Source organism: Brassica napus, chromosome C6 (genome assembly GCF_020379485.1).
Source record: "Brassica napus cultivar Da-Ae chromosome C6, Da-Ae, whole genome shotgun sequence".
NCBI classification, from domain to species: domain Eukaryota; kingdom Viridiplantae; phylum Streptophyta; class Magnoliopsida; order Brassicales; family Brassicaceae; genus Brassica; species Brassica napus.
The window spans coordinates 7,832,848-7,856,883 of record NC_063449.1 but is presented as its reverse complement, the minus strand read 5'-3'; the positions used below and the strand labels follow the sequence as shown (position 1 = coordinate 7,856,883).

The 24,036-nt window shown below is 37.3% G+C and overlaps 3 protein-coding genes across 3 annotated transcripts; 2 read left to right on the top strand and 1 right to left on the bottom strand.

The window, feature by feature from the left end:
• Positions 1–1,467: 1,467 nt before the first annotated feature.
• On the top strand, positions 1,468–5,376 carry LOC106442499. Its single transcript, XM_013884180.2, has one exon. The coding sequence runs from the start codon at positions 1,468–1,470 to the stop codon at positions 5,374–5,376; it is 3,909 nt and encodes a 1,302-aa protein (XP_013739634.2).
• Positions 5,377–5,692: 316 nt separating this feature from the next.
• LOC106442500 (zinc finger protein WIP5) lies at positions 5,693–8,471 on the top strand. The gene is made up of 2 exons (XM_013884181.2): positions 5,693–6,781; positions 7,805–8,471. The coding sequence occupies exons 1-2, from the start codon at positions 6,224–6,226 to the stop codon at positions 8,261–8,263; spliced, it is 1,017 nt and encodes a 338-aa protein (XP_013739635.1). The 5' UTR covers positions 5,693–6,223; the 3' UTR covers positions 8,264–8,471.
• A 217-nt stretch (positions 8,472–8,688) lies between these two features.
• Positions 8,689–10,375, bottom strand: LOC125588721 (UDP-glycosyltransferase 89A2-like). Its single transcript, XM_048760428.1, has one exon. The coding sequence runs from the start codon at positions 10,177–10,179 to the stop codon at positions 8,791–8,793; it is 1,389 nt and encodes a 462-aa protein (XP_048616385.1). The 5' UTR covers positions 10,180–10,375; the 3' UTR covers positions 8,689–8,790.
• Between the last annotated feature and the right edge of the window lie 13,661 nt (positions 10,376–24,036).

Genomic DNA, 24,036 nt, shown 5'->3' with positions numbered 1-24,036 from the left:
CAGTTTGAGCTCCCCACCCTACACAAAGAAAAGAGACCCAGTGTCAGGAAGAGATTTGCAGAGGAGACCCCCTTTTCCGCAGAGAGGCCTCAGTGAATGGAGATTAAAGCAAACAACATTACCTCAACCGACAATAGAGACAACGGGCCCGTCCAGAGCAAAACCTCAAACCCCTATAGCTACAAACACAACTTTTCAGACTTCACAAAGGGTCTTACAGGAGCGAACAGAAGAGCAAATTCTAAATGATCTAAACGAGGCAACCATGCTTTACCTGAACTGTCCAGAACCCACTGAAGCAGCAGCGAGGAGACAGAGGGTTCTGGCAGGGGATGCTCGAGGACAAACAGAAGAAGCGGTGGCTCGTCTCATGAAACAGCAGGGGCCCCCTGAAGCAGTTGAAAGAAGAGGATCTCTGCAGTTAGGTCAAACTCCTACGATCCCATCTAAGGAACAAGTAATGCGGGAACTTCAGGAAGTCACAAAGCAATACCTTAGCTGTACTGATCCAGTGGAGGTGGTGGCCAGAAGACAACGGGTTCTACTGGGTGACGCGGAAGGATTATTGGAAAAAACAGCGGACTCTATTATGGCTGCCGCAGCCGACCAGAGACGCCCACTATCACCATGGGAGCGGGGTATTAGATCGGTGAGTCCTCCGGGAATTGACTTTGATATAGCAATGCAACCATCAGACATAGAGGTCACACCCCCACCAAAGTTGAGAAGCCTCGAACCGTACCATCAAAATGCGGCACATCCTTTGTGCAACACAGAACCCCTGCTGGAGAATACCAACTCTCCACGTCTCAAGTCACTCATTATAAGTTCCTCAGAGGGTCCAGAGAAGGAACAAGAGACATCATCAAATGATCTTGAGGTGGCAGATGATGAGGAAACCCTACAGAATTTCAAAAACAAAGCCAAAAACAAAGTATCAAAGCAAGGCAAGAAACGCTCACAACGACTGTCTCCTAATATTCTCAGAGGAACAAGCATTAAAAAAAGGAAACTGTCACAGATACAACACTCACCAGGAAATGTGAGAAAGCGGCTAACGGGTGAGTCCTCAAAAGCTCGTATGACATCAGGAGAAGCAAAAAAAGGGTCAGGAAGGGAAAAGGAAGCCCCAACTCCTGCTTTGAACCCACCCATTCAGTTAATTCCAGCGATGACTAGGGGAAAACAAAGAAACCAAGGGGAAAAATCCAAAAAAACCTTGCCAACTCAAACAAAGAATGCAGCAAGATCTTCACATCAAGGATCAATGCCTCCGGCCGGTAATGATACACCTAATTCAAGCAAGAAACAGGATTTTCGGTCAGAGCTACACCAGGTTCCTTAGGAATCCTGAGCTGGAACTATTGTGGGTTGGGGAATCCCATTACAGTCCAGCGTTTAAAGGAGTTACAGAGGAGGAACTCACCCGATGGAACTTTCCTTATGGAGACAAAAAACCCTACAGAGATGGTGTTGAAAGAATTCCATTGGTTTCAAAGCTACAACTACGTTGCTGTTGTTCCCCATAGCCCCGGAGGAGGAGGCCTCTTCCTTGCCTGGAAAAAAGACATCGATCTCACGGTTAAACATGCAACAAACAATTACATTGATACAAGGATAATGTTTAAAGGCATCAGTTTCCACGCAACCTTTGTGTACGGGGAGCCAGAGGTTTCAAAAAGATTACAAGTTTGGAATGAGATATCTAATCTACACTCAACAAATGGAGGACCATGGTTTCTTACTAGAGATTTCAATGAAATTATTGACAACAGTGAAAAGAGCGGAGGCCCAGATAGAGCAGAAGGAACCTTCGGAGCCTTTAGATCCTTTCTTTCTCAAAACGACCTTTTTGACCTCAAACACTCAGGCAGCTATCTATCTTGGAGGGGAAAGAGACATACGCACCTAGTCTTGTGCAGACTGGATAGAGCTCTAAGCAACAGTGATTGGGCTGATCTATTCCCACCGTGTAGAAGTCAATACCTCAAGTACGAAGAGTCTGATCACAGACCTCTCCTCTCGCTCCTGGATACATCAAAAAAGAAAGGTGTAAAGATCTTTAGATTCGACAGACGACTAAATGATAACATGGAAATAAAGAAACTGGTATCTTCAGCCTGGACGAGAAATGAAAACTTATCAGTTGAGGCTCGACTCTCTTTATGTCGTCAGGCCATTTGCAAATGGTGCAGAGAGTTCTACGAGAACAGCCAGAAGGGCCTGGAGGACATACGTAACAGACTTGATGCCGCTCTGTCTGATCTACAACCAGATGAAGCTTTGATTCAGAAGCTCAACTCAGACCTTCTCCAGCTCTACAAAGCAGAGGAATATTTCTGGAAACAAAGAAGCAGACAATTATGGTTAAGTCTGAGAGACTCAAACACGGGCTATTTCCATGCTATCTCAAAAGGTAGATCTACACGGAATAGATTCTCTGTCATTGAAGATAAGGATGGCTTACCACAGTACGAAGAAGAACAAATAGCGAACATCATCTCCTCTTTCTACGCAGATCTGTTCAAATCATCAGAGTATCTCGGGAATCGGATAGTTCATGGGGCTATACAACCTTGCATAACATCAGAGCAAAATGAGAAACTGATAGCTATTCCACAAGAGAGAGAGATCACCGAAGCCACATTCTCGATAAATGGAGAAAAGGCGCCAGGACCAGATGGCTTTTCAGCCAGTTTCTTTCACGCCAACTGGGAAGTAGTTGGTCCAGCAGTGATCTTCGAGATACAAGCCTTCTTCTCAACAAGTTTCCTCGTACCATCAATAAAAAAGACTCATGTCAGGCTCATTCCAAAGGTTCTGGGAGCTAAAACGGTGGAAGAGTACAGGCCAATTGCCTTATGCAACATTTACTACAAGATCATCTCTAAACTAATCTATATCAGATTAAAGAATGTTCTTGGAGTAATAGTATCGGAAAATCAATCAGCATTTGTTTCGGGAAGGGCAATTGCAGACAATGTACTTATTACGCATGAGGTACTACAGTTTCTAAAGACATCAAAAGCGGAAATAAGGTGTTCTATGGCAGTTAAAACAGATATGCCAAAAGCCTATGACAAGATCGAATGGCAGTTCATCTCAGATGTCCTATACCGGTTTGGTTTCCATGCAATTTGGATAAATTGGATCATGCAATGCATCACTACAGTCTCCTACTCCTATCTTATAAATGAGACAGTGTATGGAAATGTTTTACCTCTCCGAGGAATCAGGCAAGGCGACCTACTGTCTCCTTATGTGTTTATCCTCTGCGGTGAAGTTCTCTCAGGGCTGTGTAGAGAGGCTGGGAGGAAAGGGCTACTTCAGGGTATAAGAGTGGCACGAGGTTGTCCAAGAATAAATCATCTGCTCTTCGCAGATGATACGATGTTCTTCTGTCTTGCGTCTCAATCAAATTGCGAAGCACTCCAAGCAGTACTCACAGACTATGGAAAAAGCTCTGGACAGAGGATCAATAAGAACAAGTCGTCTATCACCTTCTCAAGAAAAACTCCCCCTGCAATCAAAGAGAATGCCAAATCAGTATTGGGAATCACAAAGGAAGGGGGCTTAGGCAAGTACCTTGGCCTTCCAGAGCATTTTGGGAGAAGAAAAAGAGATTTGTTTACCTCTATCGTGGATAGAATCCGACAGAAAGCAGTAAGCTTGTCTGCAAGGAGGTTATCAAAAGCCGGAAAGCTCACAATGCTTAAGGTCGTCCTCAGCGCAATACCTACGTATTCCATGTCGTGTTTTCAGCTACCGGTGAGCCTCTGCAAAAGAATCCAGTCAGTACTAACCAGATTCTGGTGGGATGAGACTGAAGGCAAAAAGAAAATATGCTGGGTTGCTTGGGACCAACTAACGAAGCCTAAAGCTCTGGGGGGTTTGGGGCTTAGAGATATCCAACGTTTCAATCAAGCTCTATTAGCAAAGCTAGCCTGGCGTATTATTACAGCACCAGAGAGTCTCTTTTCACGTATTCTCATGGGAAAATATTGCCACAACAAGAGTTTCCTAGAGATAGCACCCTCGCAGAGCTGTTCCCATGGATGGAGGAGTATACTCCATGGGCGAGACCTTTTGAAAGAAAACCTAGGGAAATCTATAGGAAATGGACAAACGACCAAGATTTGGAAGGATTCTTGGATCTCATTGGATAAGATCCTAAAACCTATGGGACCTATCAAGGAATCAGCCCTAGACCTAACGGTGGCAGATCTACTAACTTCCGAACTCAAATGGAACAAGCAGAGAATCGAGGAGCTCTTACCAGACCTCGCCGAGCAGATACAATGTTTAAAGCCAAGCTCAACGGGGGCGGAAGACTCCTTTATCTGGCACCAGACAGCTTCGGGCATTTTCTCCACCAAATCAGGTTACTTTGCTGCAACTTCTCACAACCATCATACACAGCTAACAAGAGCAGAAGGAGAATTTAGCTGGATCAGAGACATTTGGGCAGGCAAATTCTCACCTAAGATGAAAACGTTCCTCTGGTCCATCGTCCATAAAGCTATCTCTCTAGGCTCAAATCTGCAAAGAAGAGGTATGACATCAGCAACGCCTTGTGTTAGATGCCAAGATACAGAGAATGAGATGCATTGTTTCTTCAACTGCCAGTACGCGAAGAATGTTTGGGATCTTATCCCCCTTAGCAAAGCAGTTCACCTAGCTGCGGGGATGATTTTCCCAGAGGTAGTAGTCAAATTTAGGAGAGTTATCTGTCTGCCTCCCTCAGGAATCTCTCTTAACATACTCCCCTGGGTCTTATGGGCCATCTGGACGGCGAGAAACACCCTCATCTTCGAAGGACGATACCAATCTCCTGAGGAAACAACACTGAACGGGATTAAGTTAGCAAGAGAACGGACTAATTCGCAAAATCAATCCTCTGGAAAGAAGGACCTACCTCAGAGTCAGCAATTCCAATCGCGATCACCACCACAGATTAATCTCGATAACGACCAAGTGACATGCAAGACAGACGCGGCGTGGCACAAGGAAAAGCTCGTAGCAGGACTAGGGTGGGTGTTCTCGGGTCCGAGACTCGAATCTCCCATCAAAGGATCGATGTGTGAAGCTTCGATAGGCTCCCCTCTAGTTGCAGAGGCTTCTGCAGTCAGATCAGCTATGTGTATGGCGATCAATTTGGAGTTCAGCTCTCTTGAGGTGCTCTCCGACAACTTAACGCTCATCCGAGCAATCTCCGGCATCACTCAGGCTAAGAAAATCATCGGTATTGTGAAAGACATCCGATCGATATCTACTGAGTTTGCATCAATCTCTTTTGCGCATATCTCTCGTTCTCTGAATGTGGAAGCGGATAATCTCGCAAAAGAATCTCTGCGTTTTTCATATCTTCTGTATTGAACCCTAGGGCTTGGACCTTATTTGGCCCATCCCCCTACCTATTATTATTAATGAAGTTTTCAGTGAAAAAAAAAAAAAAAAACAAATGATATAATTATAAAATTGCCTCAAATTAATACTGTTGAATTCCATTTAGGAGGGATGATATATATATATATATATATATATATCTTCTTATATATTAGCTAAATATTTTTCAACTACTAACTGTGGAACTTCATTCATTCAATAACACATCTAGAACGATTACTTGTAAGTTTGCATATTTTTAACTATAGACTCTACCAAAATACCTTCAAATCACAACAACAAAAGTGTTTTCACCTCTTTGCCGGGAATCCAAACATTGTAAATAGTACCTTCAAATCACAACAACACTCTAAAATCTAATACTTAAACCATTTTTCCATAAAAGTAGATTTTAAATTTTAAAATACATTTTAAAATCACAGTTGCAATAACGTTATATTTTAAAAAAAAATTATGTTGGCTAACATATGATTTGTCATTTTATACAATCGCTTTAAATCTTAGGTTAATTTTATAGACCAGTTCTATGAGCACAACTGCACAAGGATCTAAATATGTTTGACTTTATAGTGCATGTACATATACGTAAAACCATAGATCCACCAAAACGCTAACCCCAAAAATAGTTTCCACCGCTTCGTCACATCTCAAACGCTAGTACATACATAATTACATACACTGACACACCCATATCCTCTCTATATATATACACATACACTCACATCCCTATCTTATTTCTCTATCTCTCTAGCACAAACCCATCAACCAAAGATACGGTGGCTTTCTTCTTCTCCTCCTTTGTCTTCTCCTCAAAGTCATGTCTAATCCAGCTTATTCTAATCTCTTCAACAATGGATTTGACAATACAAACTTCAACTGTTCCACTTCTCCTTCTTACATTTACAACTCTCACAACAGCTTTTATTATCCTAATACCACAAACCCTAATTACATGGCTCCTACTACTTCCACTTTCCCTAACTCACCCCCGCTCAAAGAAGCTCTTCCTCTTCTTAGCTTAAGCCCTATAAGGCACCAAGAACAACAAGATCAACATTATTTCATGGACACAGATCAGATCAGCTCTTCAAAGTTTCTTGATTATCCTCATGATGTAACCGTGGATCTTCATCTAGGGTTACCAAACTATGGTGTTGGTGGGAGCTATATTGCTCCTGTTGCAACAACCGATGAGCAAGATGATGACCAAGGAGTAGAGGTCACAGTTGACTCCCACCTTCATGATGATGATGATGGAGATCTACACAGAGATCATTACTACTGGATCCCTACACCTGATCAGATTTTGATGGGACCTACACAGTTCTCTTGTCCTCTCTGCTTCAAGACATTCAACAGATACAACAACATGCAGGTACCACTCCATTGATTCAAGAATCAAATGTAAACTCTTCTTAAGATTTGACTTACTATTCTTCAAAATGGGTTTTATACAATGTCCATAGTTTTTGGGTGGGTCTAGTAAATCATATACAAACTCGTTATTGATTTATGGATCTTTAGGTGTATCGCTGATAGTTGTAACTAACAATTACTGTTGGTAATTACTACAAATATGTCTTGATGTTTTAATTAATTCAAGAATAATCAACTCGATCTTTTACAAAATTGATGGTACACTTCAAATCAATTTCAGTGTGTTGGATGATGGTGTATATGTAATATCGACTTACAAAGCTAGTAAAGTCAGAATATATTCTTTAACCAACAGTATTTTTGTCAGACTGACACTTTATAATCTTGAAACATGCTTAGTCCACCTCCATCTTTATTGTCTCTCTTGAATTTTGTGAACTCAAAAAACGGTAAGGAGGATCTAGCCAATTATTTGTGAATATTTACTTTTGTTTTGTTTATATATATATATATTATCCAAAATATAGATACAGCTAATAATGATTTCATGCCAAAACTAAACTATTACATGCAGTAAAGAGGCTAATATATACATATAGAACTTTACTTGTAGTGTTTGACATTTCACATTTACAGCTCTTTTTTACTTGGTTAAAGCCCTATTTGTTTATTTCATTTCTTAAAGTATTGAGTTCATTCGAAAAGAAATAAGACATTTTAATGGGTCAATTTTTTTAAGAAAAATTATAAATGCAAATACAACTCAAACCAAAAGAAAATACGTTTGGCCTCGCGTTTGCGAGTACTATATCCAAACGTTGATAAAATAAGATTATGTTAACTAATTATAGGTAAACATATATACAAATACTTTTGTTTGAACAAATCCAATAATGCATAGTGTCACAATACCCACCGACCACCACAATAGCACGTGGCCTAGATTTAAAACTAATACTTTCTAAGACTGATGATGACTCCCTTATGATTTATGACATGGAAACCGTTTTGTTAATGGCAGATGCACATGTGGGGACACGGCTCACAGTACAGAAAGGGACCAGAGTCCTTAAGAGGAACCCAACCAACAGGAATGCTAAGACTACCATGTTACTGCTGTGCACCAGGCTGCAAGAACAATATTGACCACCCACGAACCAAGCCTCTTAAGGACTTTCGAACCCTCCAAACACATTACAAACGTAAACACGGGTCTAGACCTTTTGCTTGTCGCAGGTGTGGCAAAGCCTTTGCAGTGAAAGGAGATTGGAGAACGCATGAGAAGAATTGTGGTAAGCTTTGGTATTGCTCTTGTGGCTCGGATTTTAAGCACAAGAGGTCTCTTAAGGACCACGTCAAGGCTTTTGGAAATGGTCATATTTCTTGTGGGATTGATAACTTTGGGGGAGATCATGAGGACTACTATGAGTCTGCTTCTGATATCGCGCAACAAGATGATTGCAACACAAATGAGTGTTAATTATGTTCTAATATGTTCTGTTTTGCTCTTATTCATTAAATTAATTGTATGCATGGGTTCTTTAGTTTTGTTCTTCGTTTTTAAGCATGAGAAGAATTGTTGTTTTCTTTTTACCTGAATAGGCTTTTAATACATAGCAGAATATTAAAGACTCGTTGTACAACTTCAATTAAAAAAACCAAAGAAACCCCAAGTTTTTACAACTTATATCTGTCATTTTCAATACAAATTGTACACGAAGTTTAGATTACTTTTAGTACTTTCATTTTAATTATTTTAACTATAAGCTACATTCAGTTTTTTTTTCTGTTTGTCAACACAATTAAGCTCATTTTTACTCTGGACATTTGTCAATCAAAGCTCATTTATATAACTTGATTGTGATTGTAGTGAGCAAACTTTTTTTGTTCTTTGTGAGACGAAGATGCACAATCATAGTAAATACCTTGTAAACAATGACACATACATTTTTATTTGGATAAACCTCTTGAAAGGCTTTGACATCATTTGGAATCATATACTTACCTTTATAAAGAGGCCAATTCTTTTACAAGTCTCTCCAAATCTGCATTAGAGCTTCCTCCTGCTTCAGTGGCAGCTCTTGCCTTCTGTCCCATCTCCTTAGCCCGACCACGCACCTCGCGTCCGCACTCACCCATTGTTTCAGCTAGAACCTTACCTAACTCATGCGGGTTCGGCACAGTCTCTCCCCCTTCACAGACCCTAACAGCCACACCCATATGCTCCACCAGCAACCTTGCATCCACAAACTGATCTGCCTCCAGGGGCCAAGCCAAGATCATGGTTCCGCTAGCCACCGCTTCCACAACCGAGTTCCATCCACAATGGCTCAAAAACACACCAACCGCTACATGGTTCAACACAGCCACTTGAGGAGCCCATCCTCTAACAACCATTCCTCGACCCGCAACCCGATCCTCAAACCCATCCGGTATCGGGTCTGCCTTAGCCACCCACACAAACCTGGTCATGCTCTTTTCAAGTCCAAGAGCCAGAGCATCACACTGGTCTTTACTCAACACTTTTTGGCTTCCAACGCAGATGTAGAGCACAGATCCGTCTGGACATCCATCGAGCCAACTCATCAAGGCCTCCACGTCTACACTGGAAAAGGAGTTTCCCTTACCTAACTCGATTGAAGGAAGCGGACCAACACCAAAAACACGGTCATGACCCGTTCTCAGCTTCACATACTCCATGTACTCCTCTTCCAGACACTCACAAGAATTGAAAACACAACCATAGCTCGAGAAATTCATGGTCGTGTCTCTAAAAGTCTCGAGATCTTGCGATAACGGAAACTGTGGGACCAAAGCCGGGAGATGTTCTGTCTTGAAAACAGGGGAACGAGGAAGATCCGAGAAACAGACCGGCTCATTTGACTCCAATAGATGAATCTTGTCAGAGAAAAAATGGAGAGTCGAAGCTAAGAATGCTCCGGAGCTAAAGAAAGCAAAGCGAGGGATACCGAGATCGTTGGTCCATCCTAGAAAGAAGTCAGAGATGATGGCGACCGGAGGATTCGGATGAGAACTTATCCAGTTGATGATTGGCTCTCGAAGCTGACGAAGAGAAGCCATAATCAGAGGGTTTCCGGAAGCACCGGTGTCTTTGACGTTTTCAACGCCTGGAGGGAGAGAAGGATTCTCCGGGAAAGGAAAAGTGACGGCGCAGACGGCGGATGGATGAGCGGTGAGGAGAGGAGAGAGGTAAGGAAGGTTTTTAGGTGTTACGATGATTGAGACAGTGATGTCGCCATGCAGACAGAGTTGATGGGTTAAGTCGAGAAGCGGAAGCAAGTGACCTTGTGCTGGATATGGAAACACCATGATGTGCTGTTTTGAACCGTTGCATTTTGAGTTCTGCTGTGTCGGCGAGTGCGTTTCTCCGGACATTTTGGCGGTGTATGTTTACTACGGTGGTGAGATGTTGAATGTTGGGTACTTAATGTATACATACGTTCGATGGCATTTTATATTATGCATTTTTTCTAAGACAATGGGACTTTACAACTATTCTAGATTTTTTTAAGAAAAAATATTCTACATTTTATTTCTTCGTGACTAGTCATATATTTGAATTAGATCACTCTAAGAGCACGATTAATGCAAGTCTGTTAGAAATGGTTTTTTTTTTTTTCATCAACTATTAATGAGACTCATACTAACCGTTAGTGGTCGAAAACTGTAATGGGTTTCTGTAACATTATTTTAACAGTTAAAAGATATTGTCAAATGAAAAGTTGACAAATGTAATAAATCTCTTCATAAGAGACGTACAAGATACGGTCTCTCTCTTTCTTTTAGTTGCTTTTTATTATTATTTTAATTTAAGAAACGTGTGCTAATACCTGCATTGCGTATGCTCTTAGCGTAATATAAGATACGGTCTCTTAGCTTTTAACTAAAAAAACTAAGAGACGACCTCTGTTCCCGAAATTAAGATTTTCTAGAGTATGCACACTTATTAAGAATTTAATAAATGTTTATAATTTAATTTATTTTTTTACTTTATTATACACTTTCCAATAACTTTTCACCAATAAAATTTAATCAATTCAAATATTCTCAATTAATGTTCCTCAAAAGTATAAAAAAATACATTAACAATATAGAAAATCTATCTTTGTGGAACAAGAAATGAATCTAAAAAATCTTACTTTTGGGAACGGAATGAGTATTACGCTAAGAACTCCACCCTAAAAGACTCGCATTAATCATGATCTTAAGACCATGAACAATGGTTTCAACACCTTTTTTCACTTTTTAACATTCTACATCATTTTCTCTCTCTTACACCTCATTTATTCAACACCTACTTCATCTTAACCTTCTACAATGGTTTGTTTTAAAAATTTCAACATCCTACCCCATTATTTTTAATTTATATATTTATCTTTTACAACATAATAATTTGATTGTAATTAACTTGAAAACTAAAATAACATGTAAGGATTATTATTGTGATCCATTTAACAAAAATAGGTTTAAAACACTAAAATAGTTGATTATAATGAAAATCACGGGTATTTTTTCTGTATCCCAATGACATGAGATTAGTCTCTATTTATAGATAAAAATAAATCTTGAATTTTGATATAATTTTGATATTTTTTTAAAAAAATATTTATATAATAAATTCTTTCAAATTATTGGGTAAAAATACAAATAAAAAAAAATCTCACAACTAATGAGATTTTGTTTTGTATAGTCATGAAGCAACATGTGGCAGCGCTGGGACACAAAATTTTTTTTCAACAGTTGAAACTTTAGACTATATACATTGGTCTAAAAAATTCAACACCCTATTTTCTACTTTTTACCATCCACATCACCTTTTCTCTCTTACACCTAACAATTCAACATCCATTCATTTTTATACTCTACAATTGTTTTATTTAATAAAATTCAACACTCTATCCCCTTTTTATATTAATAAAAGTTCTCAATTAGTTTAATTAAAATAATAAAGAATAAATCATTTTAAATTTTAAATTTTTATTTTAATTACATTTATACAAATAACAAAAAAATAGAAAATATGATAGTAATTAAATATTTTCTTTAGAAAAATTCATACTGTTAAGGATAACCAAGATTTTAAGGGTAGAAAGTTAGAAAATTATAGTAGAAAAAGAAAACAAAATATTAGTGTTCAAATCAAATGAACCAAGTCTCTATTTATAGATCATAAAAAAATCATGCATTTTGGTATAATTTTTTTTTTTTAACATTTTACCATAGAAAAAATGAGTTCAAATTATAATAAAGTTTTGTTATTTATACATTGCTTCATTTGTTGATATGTATCATTTATGGTCCCACATTTTAACTTTCAACTAGTCGAAAGTTTTCAACAGAGTTGAATCCACGTAACTAATTTCTTTCTTTCAACAAGTTCATTGTGAGCATTCAACTGTTGAATTAAAAAATTTAACATGTCTATTGCACGTAATTTTACGACGATTGTTGAATCTACGTAGATAAACACAATATTTCAACACTTTCATTGGAGGCAGGGACAGATATAAGAAGGGAGTAGGGGGTCAGCTGACCCCACCACATTTGAAAACTATATGTGTTCTTTTAGATACTTAATGTGCTAATCCCATGAAAATATTATCTCCGATCCCACAAAAGTTCAAACAAACTAAAAACAAAATGATAAAATTAGGGATGGACGTTCGGGTACCCATTCGGGTTCGGTTTGGATCTATTCGGGTTTCGAGTTTTCGGGTTTAAAGATTTCAGCTCCATTCGGGTAATTCTAAATTTTGGTTCGAGTTCGGTTCAGATTTTTGCGGGTTCGGTTCGGGTTCGGATAACCCATTTAAATTATTTTTAAAATTTTAATATTCATTATATGCTTAAAATTTCACAAAATGTATAAAACAAAATAATATATTACATATAAATTTGTATAATATATGTCAAAATACCTAAAATTAACATATAAATTGGTTTGATTTGAATATTTAGATAGAAAATCAATAGATATTTCAAGTATTTTGGTGTTTTGAATATATTTTAGCTATTTTAGACATTTATTTTTAACTATTTATGTATATTTTCAAGTATTTTAGACAACTTAAAAGTATCTTATATATTTTGAATGTTTTTAATATATATTAAATCTAAAAATAAGTAATATATTTAGGTATATAGATCTATTTCGGTTACATTCGGGTACCCGAGATACTTCGGTTCGGATCGGGTTCGGTTTCGGTTATTTAGATACCAAAATTTTGAACCCGTTCGGATATTTCATCAATTTCGGTTCGGGTTCGGTACTACTTTTTCGGATTGGGTTCGGTTCTTCAGATCCGAGTTTTTTGCCCAGCCCTAGATAAAATTTAATTACCTAACTAAATGATTAAATGGGTTCACGGAAACCAATTCCCATTAATACGTTTAAGCCCACTTTAAATATAATAATAATCACTAAATTTTGTTGGTTAATTAAAAATTAATTAGTTTATTTTTATTTTAGAAAACATAAAGTTCAGAATACAACTTTAAATTATGAGTTAATGTTTGTATCCTTTTTAATCTTCTATATTGTATACTATATATTTTATGAACTTTAAAAATTATACTTAAATTCCTAAATTTTAAGTTTTTTTCAATTATGGAAGTTGAATATTTTTGTCTTAAAATTTTATAATGTTTTAAATGAGTTATTTTAATTTATCAAATAAATAATAGATTCGTTTTGAAATTTTCTTATCTAATAGATGTTGATATTGATTACGTTAATTTATGGCATGGTTCTGATAAATAAATATTATAATATGATTTTACTATTTAGAAAATGAGATAAAACAGAATTTTATTACTAAATTTTTTTAACTTTGTAATTTTGAATGTGGACTTATAGAGAATACATAATTCTAGTATGCAAAATACATTTGCAAGTTTTTTTTGTATTTTATATTTTTTGTTTTGACCCCGGTAAAAAAAATTTCTTGTTCCGCCACTTATTGGAGGGGTTTCAATAGTCGAACGCACACTTTCAGCACTCTCATTTGTACATGGTCATGCGTGTTTCAACGTGGTCCCCCCAAAAAAAATTAATACATGTGGTTCGTAATGCATTCATACGTTGCATTTGGATACGTAATGCATTTGGGTACAACGTAATGCTTTTTTTTTTGAACAGAAGGTACAACGTAATGCATTCACATATGGGTACGTTTATGGCATCGTGGTTACATAGATTATATATGGGTACGTAATGCATTTGTATGTTTTGCATGTTTCTATAATTGAAATGAGGTAATGCATCCTTCATCCGTAGTCTTATTTATAGTATCACAATGCGATTTAATGAGTAAAAAAGCAATTATATATTTATCTATGTAGAAATTAGAAAATGCTAAATTTTTAATAATTTAATTTTATGTCTATATATTTGTTTGCCATCTGAGACGTGTAGTGGTTAAATATTGAAATAGCTATGAAATTTGATACAATTTCAATTATAATATGATTAGAAAAATACCCGAGATAGCACCAAAAAAGTTTTGGTCACAAAAATAGACCACAAAGAGTAAAATAACCAAAATGTTTCATTAAAGAGGTAAATATACATTTATACCCATATGGTTAACTAATCCAAACCTTAGGGTTTAGAGTTAAGAGGTAGAGATTTGGATTGAAGTTTAAAATTTTATAAAATAAAAAATAAATATTAAAAATTTGAAAATAAAAATTTTAAAAATAGTTTCAAAAAGTATTTTCGAATTACAAAAAGAAAATTTGAAAAAAAAATAAAAAAAAAATAAAAAAAAAATTCAAAAAAAAAAATTTATAAAAAGTTCGAATTTGAAAACATATAATCTAAAACTATAAAAAAAAATTTTCTTTTTTACTATATTTTTTTAATTTTTTTAATTTTTTAATTTTTTAATTTTTTTTATTTTTTTATATCTAGGATATTAGAGTCATTTTACCTATTAAATGAAACATTTTTTTTTTGTCAATAACAAACAGACTCATATCGCAGAGTCTATATGAGTCTGTTTGTTGTTGACAAAAAAAAAAACATTTTGGTCATTTTCCTCTTTATAGTTTATTTTTGTGAACAAAACTTAAAAATTGTCTATTTAGCAGAATTGTCCATACGATTATCCCATAGCCTAGATTAAAAATTTTGGACGTGGATAAGGGGAGAAACCGTTGCCGTGGGTTATGGGATAAACAGTTGCCGTGGGTTATGGGATAAACAGTTAGCTAAACTTAGACTCAGATTACATTGTCTTTTCCTTGTCGATTGTTCGTGTTTTGTCTTCGGTCCCAATTCTTACAGAAGAATAGTCCTTTGTTAGAATTTTCTGGACTCTAATTTTGTTTGTTACTAAGATATTTGGTAACACTTTTGTTTAATTGGCTAATGTATCAGGATATGATTAGGCTTGAGAATCCAATGCTTTGAATAGGGGTAAGTGATAGGGTACCCGTTCGAACTATTTGGCTTTCTGTTTTCAAAGCCGGAGATTGAGCTTTACTCAAATATTTACAAATTTTCGGTTCAGATTATGACAGATTCAGTTCAGGTTTGGACACATGTTTAAATTATGTATAAATTTCGGAAAATCCAAATATATCTTAAAATATTCAAAAATAAAAATATAATATATACAACATATAATTTTGACTAATGTATAACTAAATACTGAAAATTAACATAAAAATAGATCCGATTTGAATATTGGGTATAGAAAAGGTAGGTATGTAGTTCATAATTTCCAGTGTTTAAATATTTTGGATATTTGCTTATGGCTATTTTAAATAATTTTTGAATATTTTAAGGTATTTTGAACATTTTGTAGATATTTAATCTAAAATAATTAATATACTTAAGAATACTGCACCCAGAATATTTTTGGTTCGGGTCTAGTTCGATTCCAGTTTTTTATATAATAATTTGGGATCCTTTCAGATATTTTACCGGTTTTGGAAGGTTAGATTCAACTCGGTTCTTTGGATTCGGATTTTTTGCGCAGTCGTAGATTTGAATGATGTTTTGCTTGTGGACCTAGTAGCCTTCTGATTCATCCATACACTATGAAGAACTCAATCAAGTTTTATGATTAATGATCGGACAGAGGGAGTAGAAAAAGATTATGATCGATAAAGGCAGTCGGTAATGTACATAGGAATAAGACTGTTCAAGATATGGTTTTAAATAACCGTTACGTGACTTGATGTCGTCAACAAAACTGAGCTTTAGAGTAATGTTGAAATAACAAGGAGAAATGTTTGTTTGTATGTTTCATATCTTGCTTCTCATTCTAAAAGCAATGATCCGATCAGTCAAATCTCTCTCTGCTTACCCGTCATATATAATGGATAACTGAAGAAGAATAAAAAACCTTACAGAAACCTTCCTTCCACCGTGGCGTGATCGCCGATCAAAGCTGCTCGAGCTCTCTTTCGTGACCAGAAGAACTCCACAGTTTCCTGGATGGTGATGACGATGGAGAGAGTGAGAGGGAGATGATAGCTATTGCCTATTGGTGAACCTTTTCCCCGGGAAAATAAAACGGCTCAAAAATATTGGTGACTTTACCTTTTCCTAATTTGTGAATAATAGAGTTCCCTCTAATAGTTCATAGGCTGCTTGTGTATACTACCTTGCGGTTGATATAGTGACACAAGTTAACTTTAGTCTCCTGCTCTCCTTTATGGCTTTATCTTCTTTGTTACATGCGGATAAAAATGGGGGTAGTATAAATATTTAACTCTAAATTCTAATCAATAAATTCAAACCCAGATAAAAATAAAAGTTATTTTTTAATTTTAATTAATGCTACTTTGATAATTTTTTTCTTTGGGTGCTATTTTTGAATAAAAACTTGATTTGCTCTATAAAGATATTTATCAATTATAAATAACATAGAAAAAAACGCGCTTAACAAATGTAAACGTTTCATTTCTCGTATCTTTTGAGAAACTCCAATGGTGATTTCTAGTATAGAGTTCTTAAGTTATATATTGGTGTATGTATATAAAAATATACTAAAATTCTCGAAAACTCTACCAATAATAGTTTATTTAACATATTATTGGTTGGATTTCCAAAACTTTTAGTATATTCTTAATTAAATAATAATTATTCTATATACGTACAGTAATACGTAACTTAAGAACTCCATGGTAAAAAAACTAAAATCGGAGGTGCTCTTAGAAGGAAAAAGAACTATCGATAAGCATTAAGGCTTTTGGAAATGATCATGTTCCTTGGATTTTGATTGCTTTGGGGGACATCATGAGGAGTACTATGAGCCGGCTTCTGATATCAGGCAACAAGATGATTGCAACAACAATGAGCGCTAATTATGTTTTTTATGTTCTATTTTTCTTTCTCATGCGTTAAAATAAATTGTAGGGAAATTGCATTCTATAATTATAATTCACTTCGTAGACAAAATTCTTAACTTTCGTTGAAATTTTAGTCATTGGCAAATTAACCCTAAATTGTACGCATGGATTCTTTAGTTTTTTTTTGGGGAGAGAGGGGGTGTTGTTTAGTTTTTTCTTCATTTCTTAACTATAACCTTTAGTTACGGAGATTTTGTTTTGAGGTTTTATTAACTTTTGATATGATCATGGACCAGCTAGTTGATAAAGATGAAGAAGGAGAGACTGAAGATACACCAGCTGAAGAAGAAGATGTCTTAGCCATTCCCACAGGCCCTATAACTCGTGCAATGACAAGAAGACTCAAGGAAGCTGTTAGAAACATACTGAAGATCTCTAAGGAGCAAGAAGACTGTCTTGGTAGAAGCTTGATCCACCAAGACACACTTATCATCATTCAAGTGATCTTACCATCAAGCTGATCATCATCTAGGCAAGTGACTTGGTATACTCTTTTTCCCTTGATTAGTTTTGTCCCATTGGGTTTTCTAATCAAGGTTTTTAATGAGGTATCAAGTTCACTTACACATTCCTAGTTGATGTATCATGGGTGCATTTCGGATGCATAACTATCTTATGTTATTTTAGACTATGGTTTTCATTTCTTTGCTTTTAAACTTTGGTTTTATTTCTATTAAACACATAAGGAGCCTGTTCCTTTAATGAGCTTGTGTCTGTACAAGTCTCAGCCTATATATATGAGTGTAGCCGCAAACCCTAAAGTTATCAAGTTTCCTTTTGTTTTAAACCTTTTGGTTTTCTCTTCTCTCTTGCCTTTGTCGTGAGTGAGTGTCTGGTGTGTAGTATCCAGTCTGCTGGTGTGTAATATCCAGTGTCTAAGGGCGTTAGTTTGGTGTGTCATATCCAATCTATTGCCTAGGAGTATCAAGAAGCCTTTCCGCAGCCTCTTGTGTCACCATTCGATCCACAACCTTGATAAACTTGAGTCTCTGATTCGATTATGCAAGGATCCATCCATATCCATCTAGAGAAGAGTCCTAGGATCTCATTAAGTGGTATCAGAGCACTCTGGAAGGGGAGTTTCACTTTCTCTTTGTCGATTTCATCAGATCTGTTCTTCACTAAGTTATATCATTGATAGATCTGTTCGTTTATGTTGTTTCTTCCTAGATCTGTCCTATTTCATATTCAGGAGAGCTAGATCTATTGTTTCTCGAGTTAAAACTGATAGATCTAAGAATTTTGATCAAGTTCTTAAAAGGACCTTTCGTATTCTTGTTGATTACGGTATCAAGTTTGCTAGATCTGAAGTTGTTTGTGTTTTGCGTGTTCAATTAGTGCTTATTATCATCAATCTGTGGTTGTTTAATCTTTTCATCACTTGTTGAATCTGATCGGTTTGTTAGAAGAGTCGAAGCATTTAGAATCAAATCTGATCCGTGTTGCTCAAGTTTCTTATTCTCTTGTTTGAATTCTTTGTTTCCTTATCTGATTCTATCTCGTTTTGTTTTCCTTTGAATCTCTTACTTGTTAAATCTTTTTGATTATTTCAGGTACTATGGCGCATGAATCTGAGGAAGATGAAGGAGTTAGTCTCGAACATAAGGCCTTGCTTGAAGCCTTGACTCGCAGGATGAACACAATGATGGAAACTAGATTGGGTACCTTCCGAGAAGAGCTTGATGCGGAGTCTTCAGAACCTAGTCGTGCATCAAGAAGGAACCGACGAGGCCAAGCTCGACAGGAACATGCTGGCTCAGAGGAGACTGATAATGACTATGAAAGGGATCGGCATAGTTCAGTCTCTAGGCACAGCAGCCGCAGCAGCCGTAGACACAGAAGAGGGCATCGCCCACGCAATGAACTGGCTGGTTTAAAACTGAAGATACCTCCTTTCCATGGCAAAGCTGATCCAGATGCCTATCTTGAGTGGGAGAAGAAGATTGAACTTGTCTTCAACTGTCAGCACTACACAGAGATTAAAAAGATTCAAGTTGCTGCCACTGAGTTCTATGATTATGCTTTGAGCTGGTGGGATCAGTTGGTCACAAACAGAAGGCGCAATGGTGAGCTCCCAATTGAGACATGGGCAGAAATGAAAGCTGTCATGCGCAAGAGGTTTGTTCCACGCCATTACCATCGTGATCTTCATCAGAAACTAAGAAAGCTCACCCAAGGGACACGGTCTGTAGAAGAATATTTCCAAGAGATGGAGTTGCTGATGTTGAGGGCTTGCATATCTGAAGATAGAGAGGCTACTATGGCTCGATTCCTTGGAGGGCTTAACCGTGAGATTCAAGACAGTGTAGAGATGCAGCACTATGTAGAGATGGAAGAAATGCTACACAAAGCTATCCTTGTGGAGCAACAAGTAAAGAGAAAGGGGCACTCTCAGGGCAACTATGGAACTAAGTATCAAGGTGCTAAAGAAGATAAGCCAAGCCACCAGAAAGAGAGCAAACCATATCAGAAGGAAGAAGACAAATCTACTAGTCCTTTCAGCAAGGATAAAGGCAAAGTAGAAGCTTCTACTACGAGATCAAGAGATGTTAAGTGCTTTAAGTGCCAAGGAAGAGGACACTATGCTAATGAGTGCACCAACAAACGTGTGATGATCCTTCTTGAGAATGGAGACTATGAATCTACTGATGAGGAGACAGAGGCAGAAGAAGATCACAGCTCAGAAGAAGTATATGTGGCCAACCCGGTTACTGGAAGGTTGTTAGTTGCTAGAAGAACCTTGAGCCATCAAAGCAAAACCGAGGAGATGGAGCAAAGAGAGAATCTCTTCTATACTAGATGTCTAGTGCAAGGAAAGGTCTATAGTCTTATTGTAGATGGAGGCAGTTGTGTCAACGTTGCGAGTGAGACTATGGTTAAAAAGTTGGGTTTGAAGGTCCAAAAGCATCCTAAACCGTATAGGCTACAATGGCTCAATGAAGAGGGCGAGATGAGAGTTTCTACTCAAGTTATGGTTCCCTTAGCCATTGGTAAATATGAAGATGAGATTCTATGTGATGTGTTGCCTATGGAAGCTGGACACATTCTCCTTGGAAGACCGTGGCAATCAGATAGACGTGTGATACATGATGGGTATGCTAACAAGCACACCTTTGAGTTTAAAGGGAGAAAGACAGTCCTTGTGCCTATGACTCCTAAGGAAGTTCAGGCTGATCAACTCCAACTACAAAAGAAGAAAGAGATCGAACTTTCTCGCTGAATCAACAAAGCAACTAAACTTCTATGCCAAGTCTGGTGATGTTAAAAGATCTCTCTACTCTAACCAATCTATTCTGTTGCTTATCTATAAGGAATCACTCTTGACTACTACTGATATTACACCGGAGTATCCGAGTGAACTTGTTTCTCTTTTACAGGAATATCAAGATGTTTTTCCAGAAGATAGTCCCAATGGGCTACCACCAGTGCGAGGGATTGAGCACCAAATCGACTTTGTGCCTGGTTCTACACTTCCCAATAGGCCAGCGTACATAACCAATCCGGTTGAGACCAAAGAGCTACAAAGACAAGTGGAGGAACTGATGGAGAAAGGGCATATCCGAGAGAGCATGAGTCCTTGTGCTGTTCCAGTACTCCTTGTGCCCAAGAAAGATGGAAGCTGGCGCATGTGTGTTGATTGTAGAGCAATCAACAATATAACAGTGAAGTATCGCCATCCTATTCCTAGATTAGATGATATGCTTGATGAATTACATGGTTCTTGCATCTTTTCTAAGATAGATTTAAAGAGTGGATATCATCAGATTAGGATGAAAGAAGGAGATGAGTGGAAAACTGCCTTTAAGACTAAGCATGGGTTATATGAGTGGTTAGTTATGCCTTTTGGATTGACTAATGCTCAGAGTACTTTCATGAGACTGATGAACCATGTGCTTAGGTCTTTTATAGGGTTGTTTGTGGTAGTTTACTTTGATGATATCCTAATATACAGTCAGAGTCTAAAGGATCATATAGATCATCTTAAGACTGTTCTTGATGTGTTGAGGAAAGAAAAGCTTTATGCTAATCTTAAGAAATGTACATTCTGCACAGATAACTTGGTCTTTTTAGGTTTTATTGTGGGTGCAGATGGGGTTAAAGTTGATCCGGAGAAAGTAAGAGGTATACAAGAGTGGCCAATTCCTAAGACAGTGAGTGAAGTAAGGAGCTTCCATGGACTTGCTGGCTTCTATAGACGCTTTGTGAAAGACTTCAACACCATAGCATCTCCCTTGACTGAAGTAATCAAGAAAGAAGTCGGATTCAAGTGGGGAGAAGCACAAGAACTTGCTTTCCAATGCCTTAAAGAGAAGCTCACTCATGCCCCTCTTCTTATACTTCCTGACTTTCATAAAACTTTTGAAATAGAATGTGATGCCTCAGGAATTGGAATTGGTGCTGTGTTGATGCAGGAGAAGAGGCCCATTGCATACTTCAGTGAGAAGCTTGGAGGAGCTACCCTCAACTATGCAACTTATGACAAGGAGCTGTATGCCTTGGTGAGAGCCTTGCAGACTTGGCAGCACTATCTCTGGCCAAAAGAGTTTGTCATACACACAGATCATGAGTCTCTCAAATACCTCAAAGGACAGAACAAGCTCAGCAAGAGACACGCAAGGTGGGTTGAGTTCATTGAGACGTTTCCATATGTCATCAAGTATAAACAAGGTAAGGAAAACATAGTTGCTGATGCACTATCCAGAAGGTATGTTCTCTTGAACACTCTTGATGCTAAGTTGTTAGGATTTGAGCAGATTAAAAGTATATATGAGAATGATCCTGATTTTAAAGATGCTTACCACTCTTGTGAGAAATTTGCTGAAGGACATTACTTTAGACATGATGGTTTTCTCTTCTATGATAATCGATTGTGTGTGCCTAACTGTTCTTTGAGAGACTTATTTGTTAGGGAATCTCATGGAGGAAGTCTCATGGGTCACTTTGGTATTGCAAAGACTCTTAAAACTTTGCATGATCATTTCTTTTGGCCTCGAATGAAAAGAGATGTGGAGAAACTTTGTGACAGATGTGTAACTTGCAAGCAAGCTAAGTCTAAGGTTCAGTCTCATGGTTTGTATACTCCTCTTCCTATTCCTTATCATCCTTGGAATGACATATCTATGGATTTCATTGTTGGATTGCCTAGAACTAGGACTGGAAAGGATTCTATCTTTGTTGTTGTGGACAGGTTCTCAAAGATGGCACATTTTATAGCTTGTCACAAAACTGATGATGCATCGCATATTGCTAACTTGTTCTTTAAAGAGATTGTGCGCATACATGGCATGCCTAAGACTATTGTTTCTGATAGAGATACTAAGTTTCTTAGTTATTTTTGGAAGACTCTTTGGTCTAAGCTAGGTACTAAACTTTTGTTCTCTACTACTTGTCATCCGCAAACTGATGGGCAAACTGAAGTAGTTAATAGGACTCTTGGAACACTCTTGCGTGCATTCATAAAGAAAAACTTGAAATCATGGGAAGACTATTTGCCTCATTGTGAATTTGCATACAATCATGCTGTGCATTCTACTTCTAAGTTTTCTCCTTTTGAAATTGTTTATGGGTTCAATCCCAACTCTCCTTTGGATTTAATACCTTTACCTGAGTGTGAAAGGGTCAGTTTTGATGGCAAAAAGAAGGCAGAGATGGTAAAGCAACTCCACGAGCAGGCTAGGCTCAACATTGAGGCGAAAACCAAGCAGTATGTCAAGCATGCTAACAAAGGGAGGCGTGAGATGGTTTTTGAAGTGGGTGATCAGGTCTGGATTCACCTAAGGAAAGAGAGGTTTCCCAATGAGAGGAAGTCCAAGCTAATGCCGCGGATTGATGGACCTTTTGAGGTCATAAGGAAGATCAGCAACAATGCCTACAAGCTGGATTTGCGAGGTAAGTATGATGTGAGTAATAGCTTCAATATTACTGACTTGATCCCTTTTATTGCAGATGAGCCAGATTTGAGGACAAATCCTTTTCAAGTGGGAGGGGATGATATGATCATGGACCAGCTAGTTGATAAAGATGATATGATCATGGACCAGCTAGTTGATAAAGATGAAGAAGGAGAGACTGAAGATACACCAGCTGAAGAAGAAGATGTCTTAGCCATTCCCACAGGCCCTATAACTCGTGCAATGACAAGAAGACTCAAGGAAGCTGTTGGAAACATACTGAAGATCTCTAAGGAGCAAGAAGACTGTCTTGGTAGAAGCTTGATCCACCAAGACACACTTATCACCATTCAAGTGATCTTACCATCAAGCTGATCATCATCTAGGCAAGTGACTTGGTATACTCTTTTTCCCTTGGTTAGTTTTGTCCATTGGGTTTTCTAATCAAGGTTTTTAATGAGGTATCAAGTTCACTTACACATTCCTAGTTGATGTATCATGGGTGCATTTCGGATGCATAACTATCTTATGTTATTTTAGACTATGGTTTTCATTTCTTTGCTTTTAAACTTTGGTTTTATTTCTATTAAACACATAAGGAGCCTGTTCCTTTAATGAGCTTGTGTCTGTACAAGTCTCAGCCTATATATATGAGTGTAGCCGCAAACCCTAAAGTTATCAAGTTTCCTTTTGTTTTAAACCTTTTGGTTTTCTCTTCTCTCTTGCCTTTGTCGTGAGTGAGTGTCTGGTGTGTAGTATCCAGTCTGCTGGTGTGTAATATCCAGTGTCTAAGGGCGTTAGTTTGGTGTGTCATATCCAATCTATTGCCTAGGAGTATCAAGAAGCTTTTCCGCAGCCTCTTGTGTCACCATTCGATCCACAACCTTGATAAACTTGAGTCTCTGATTCGTTTATGCAATGATCTATCCATATCCATCCAGAGAAGAGTCCTAGGATCTCATTAACTTTCTTTTTCATG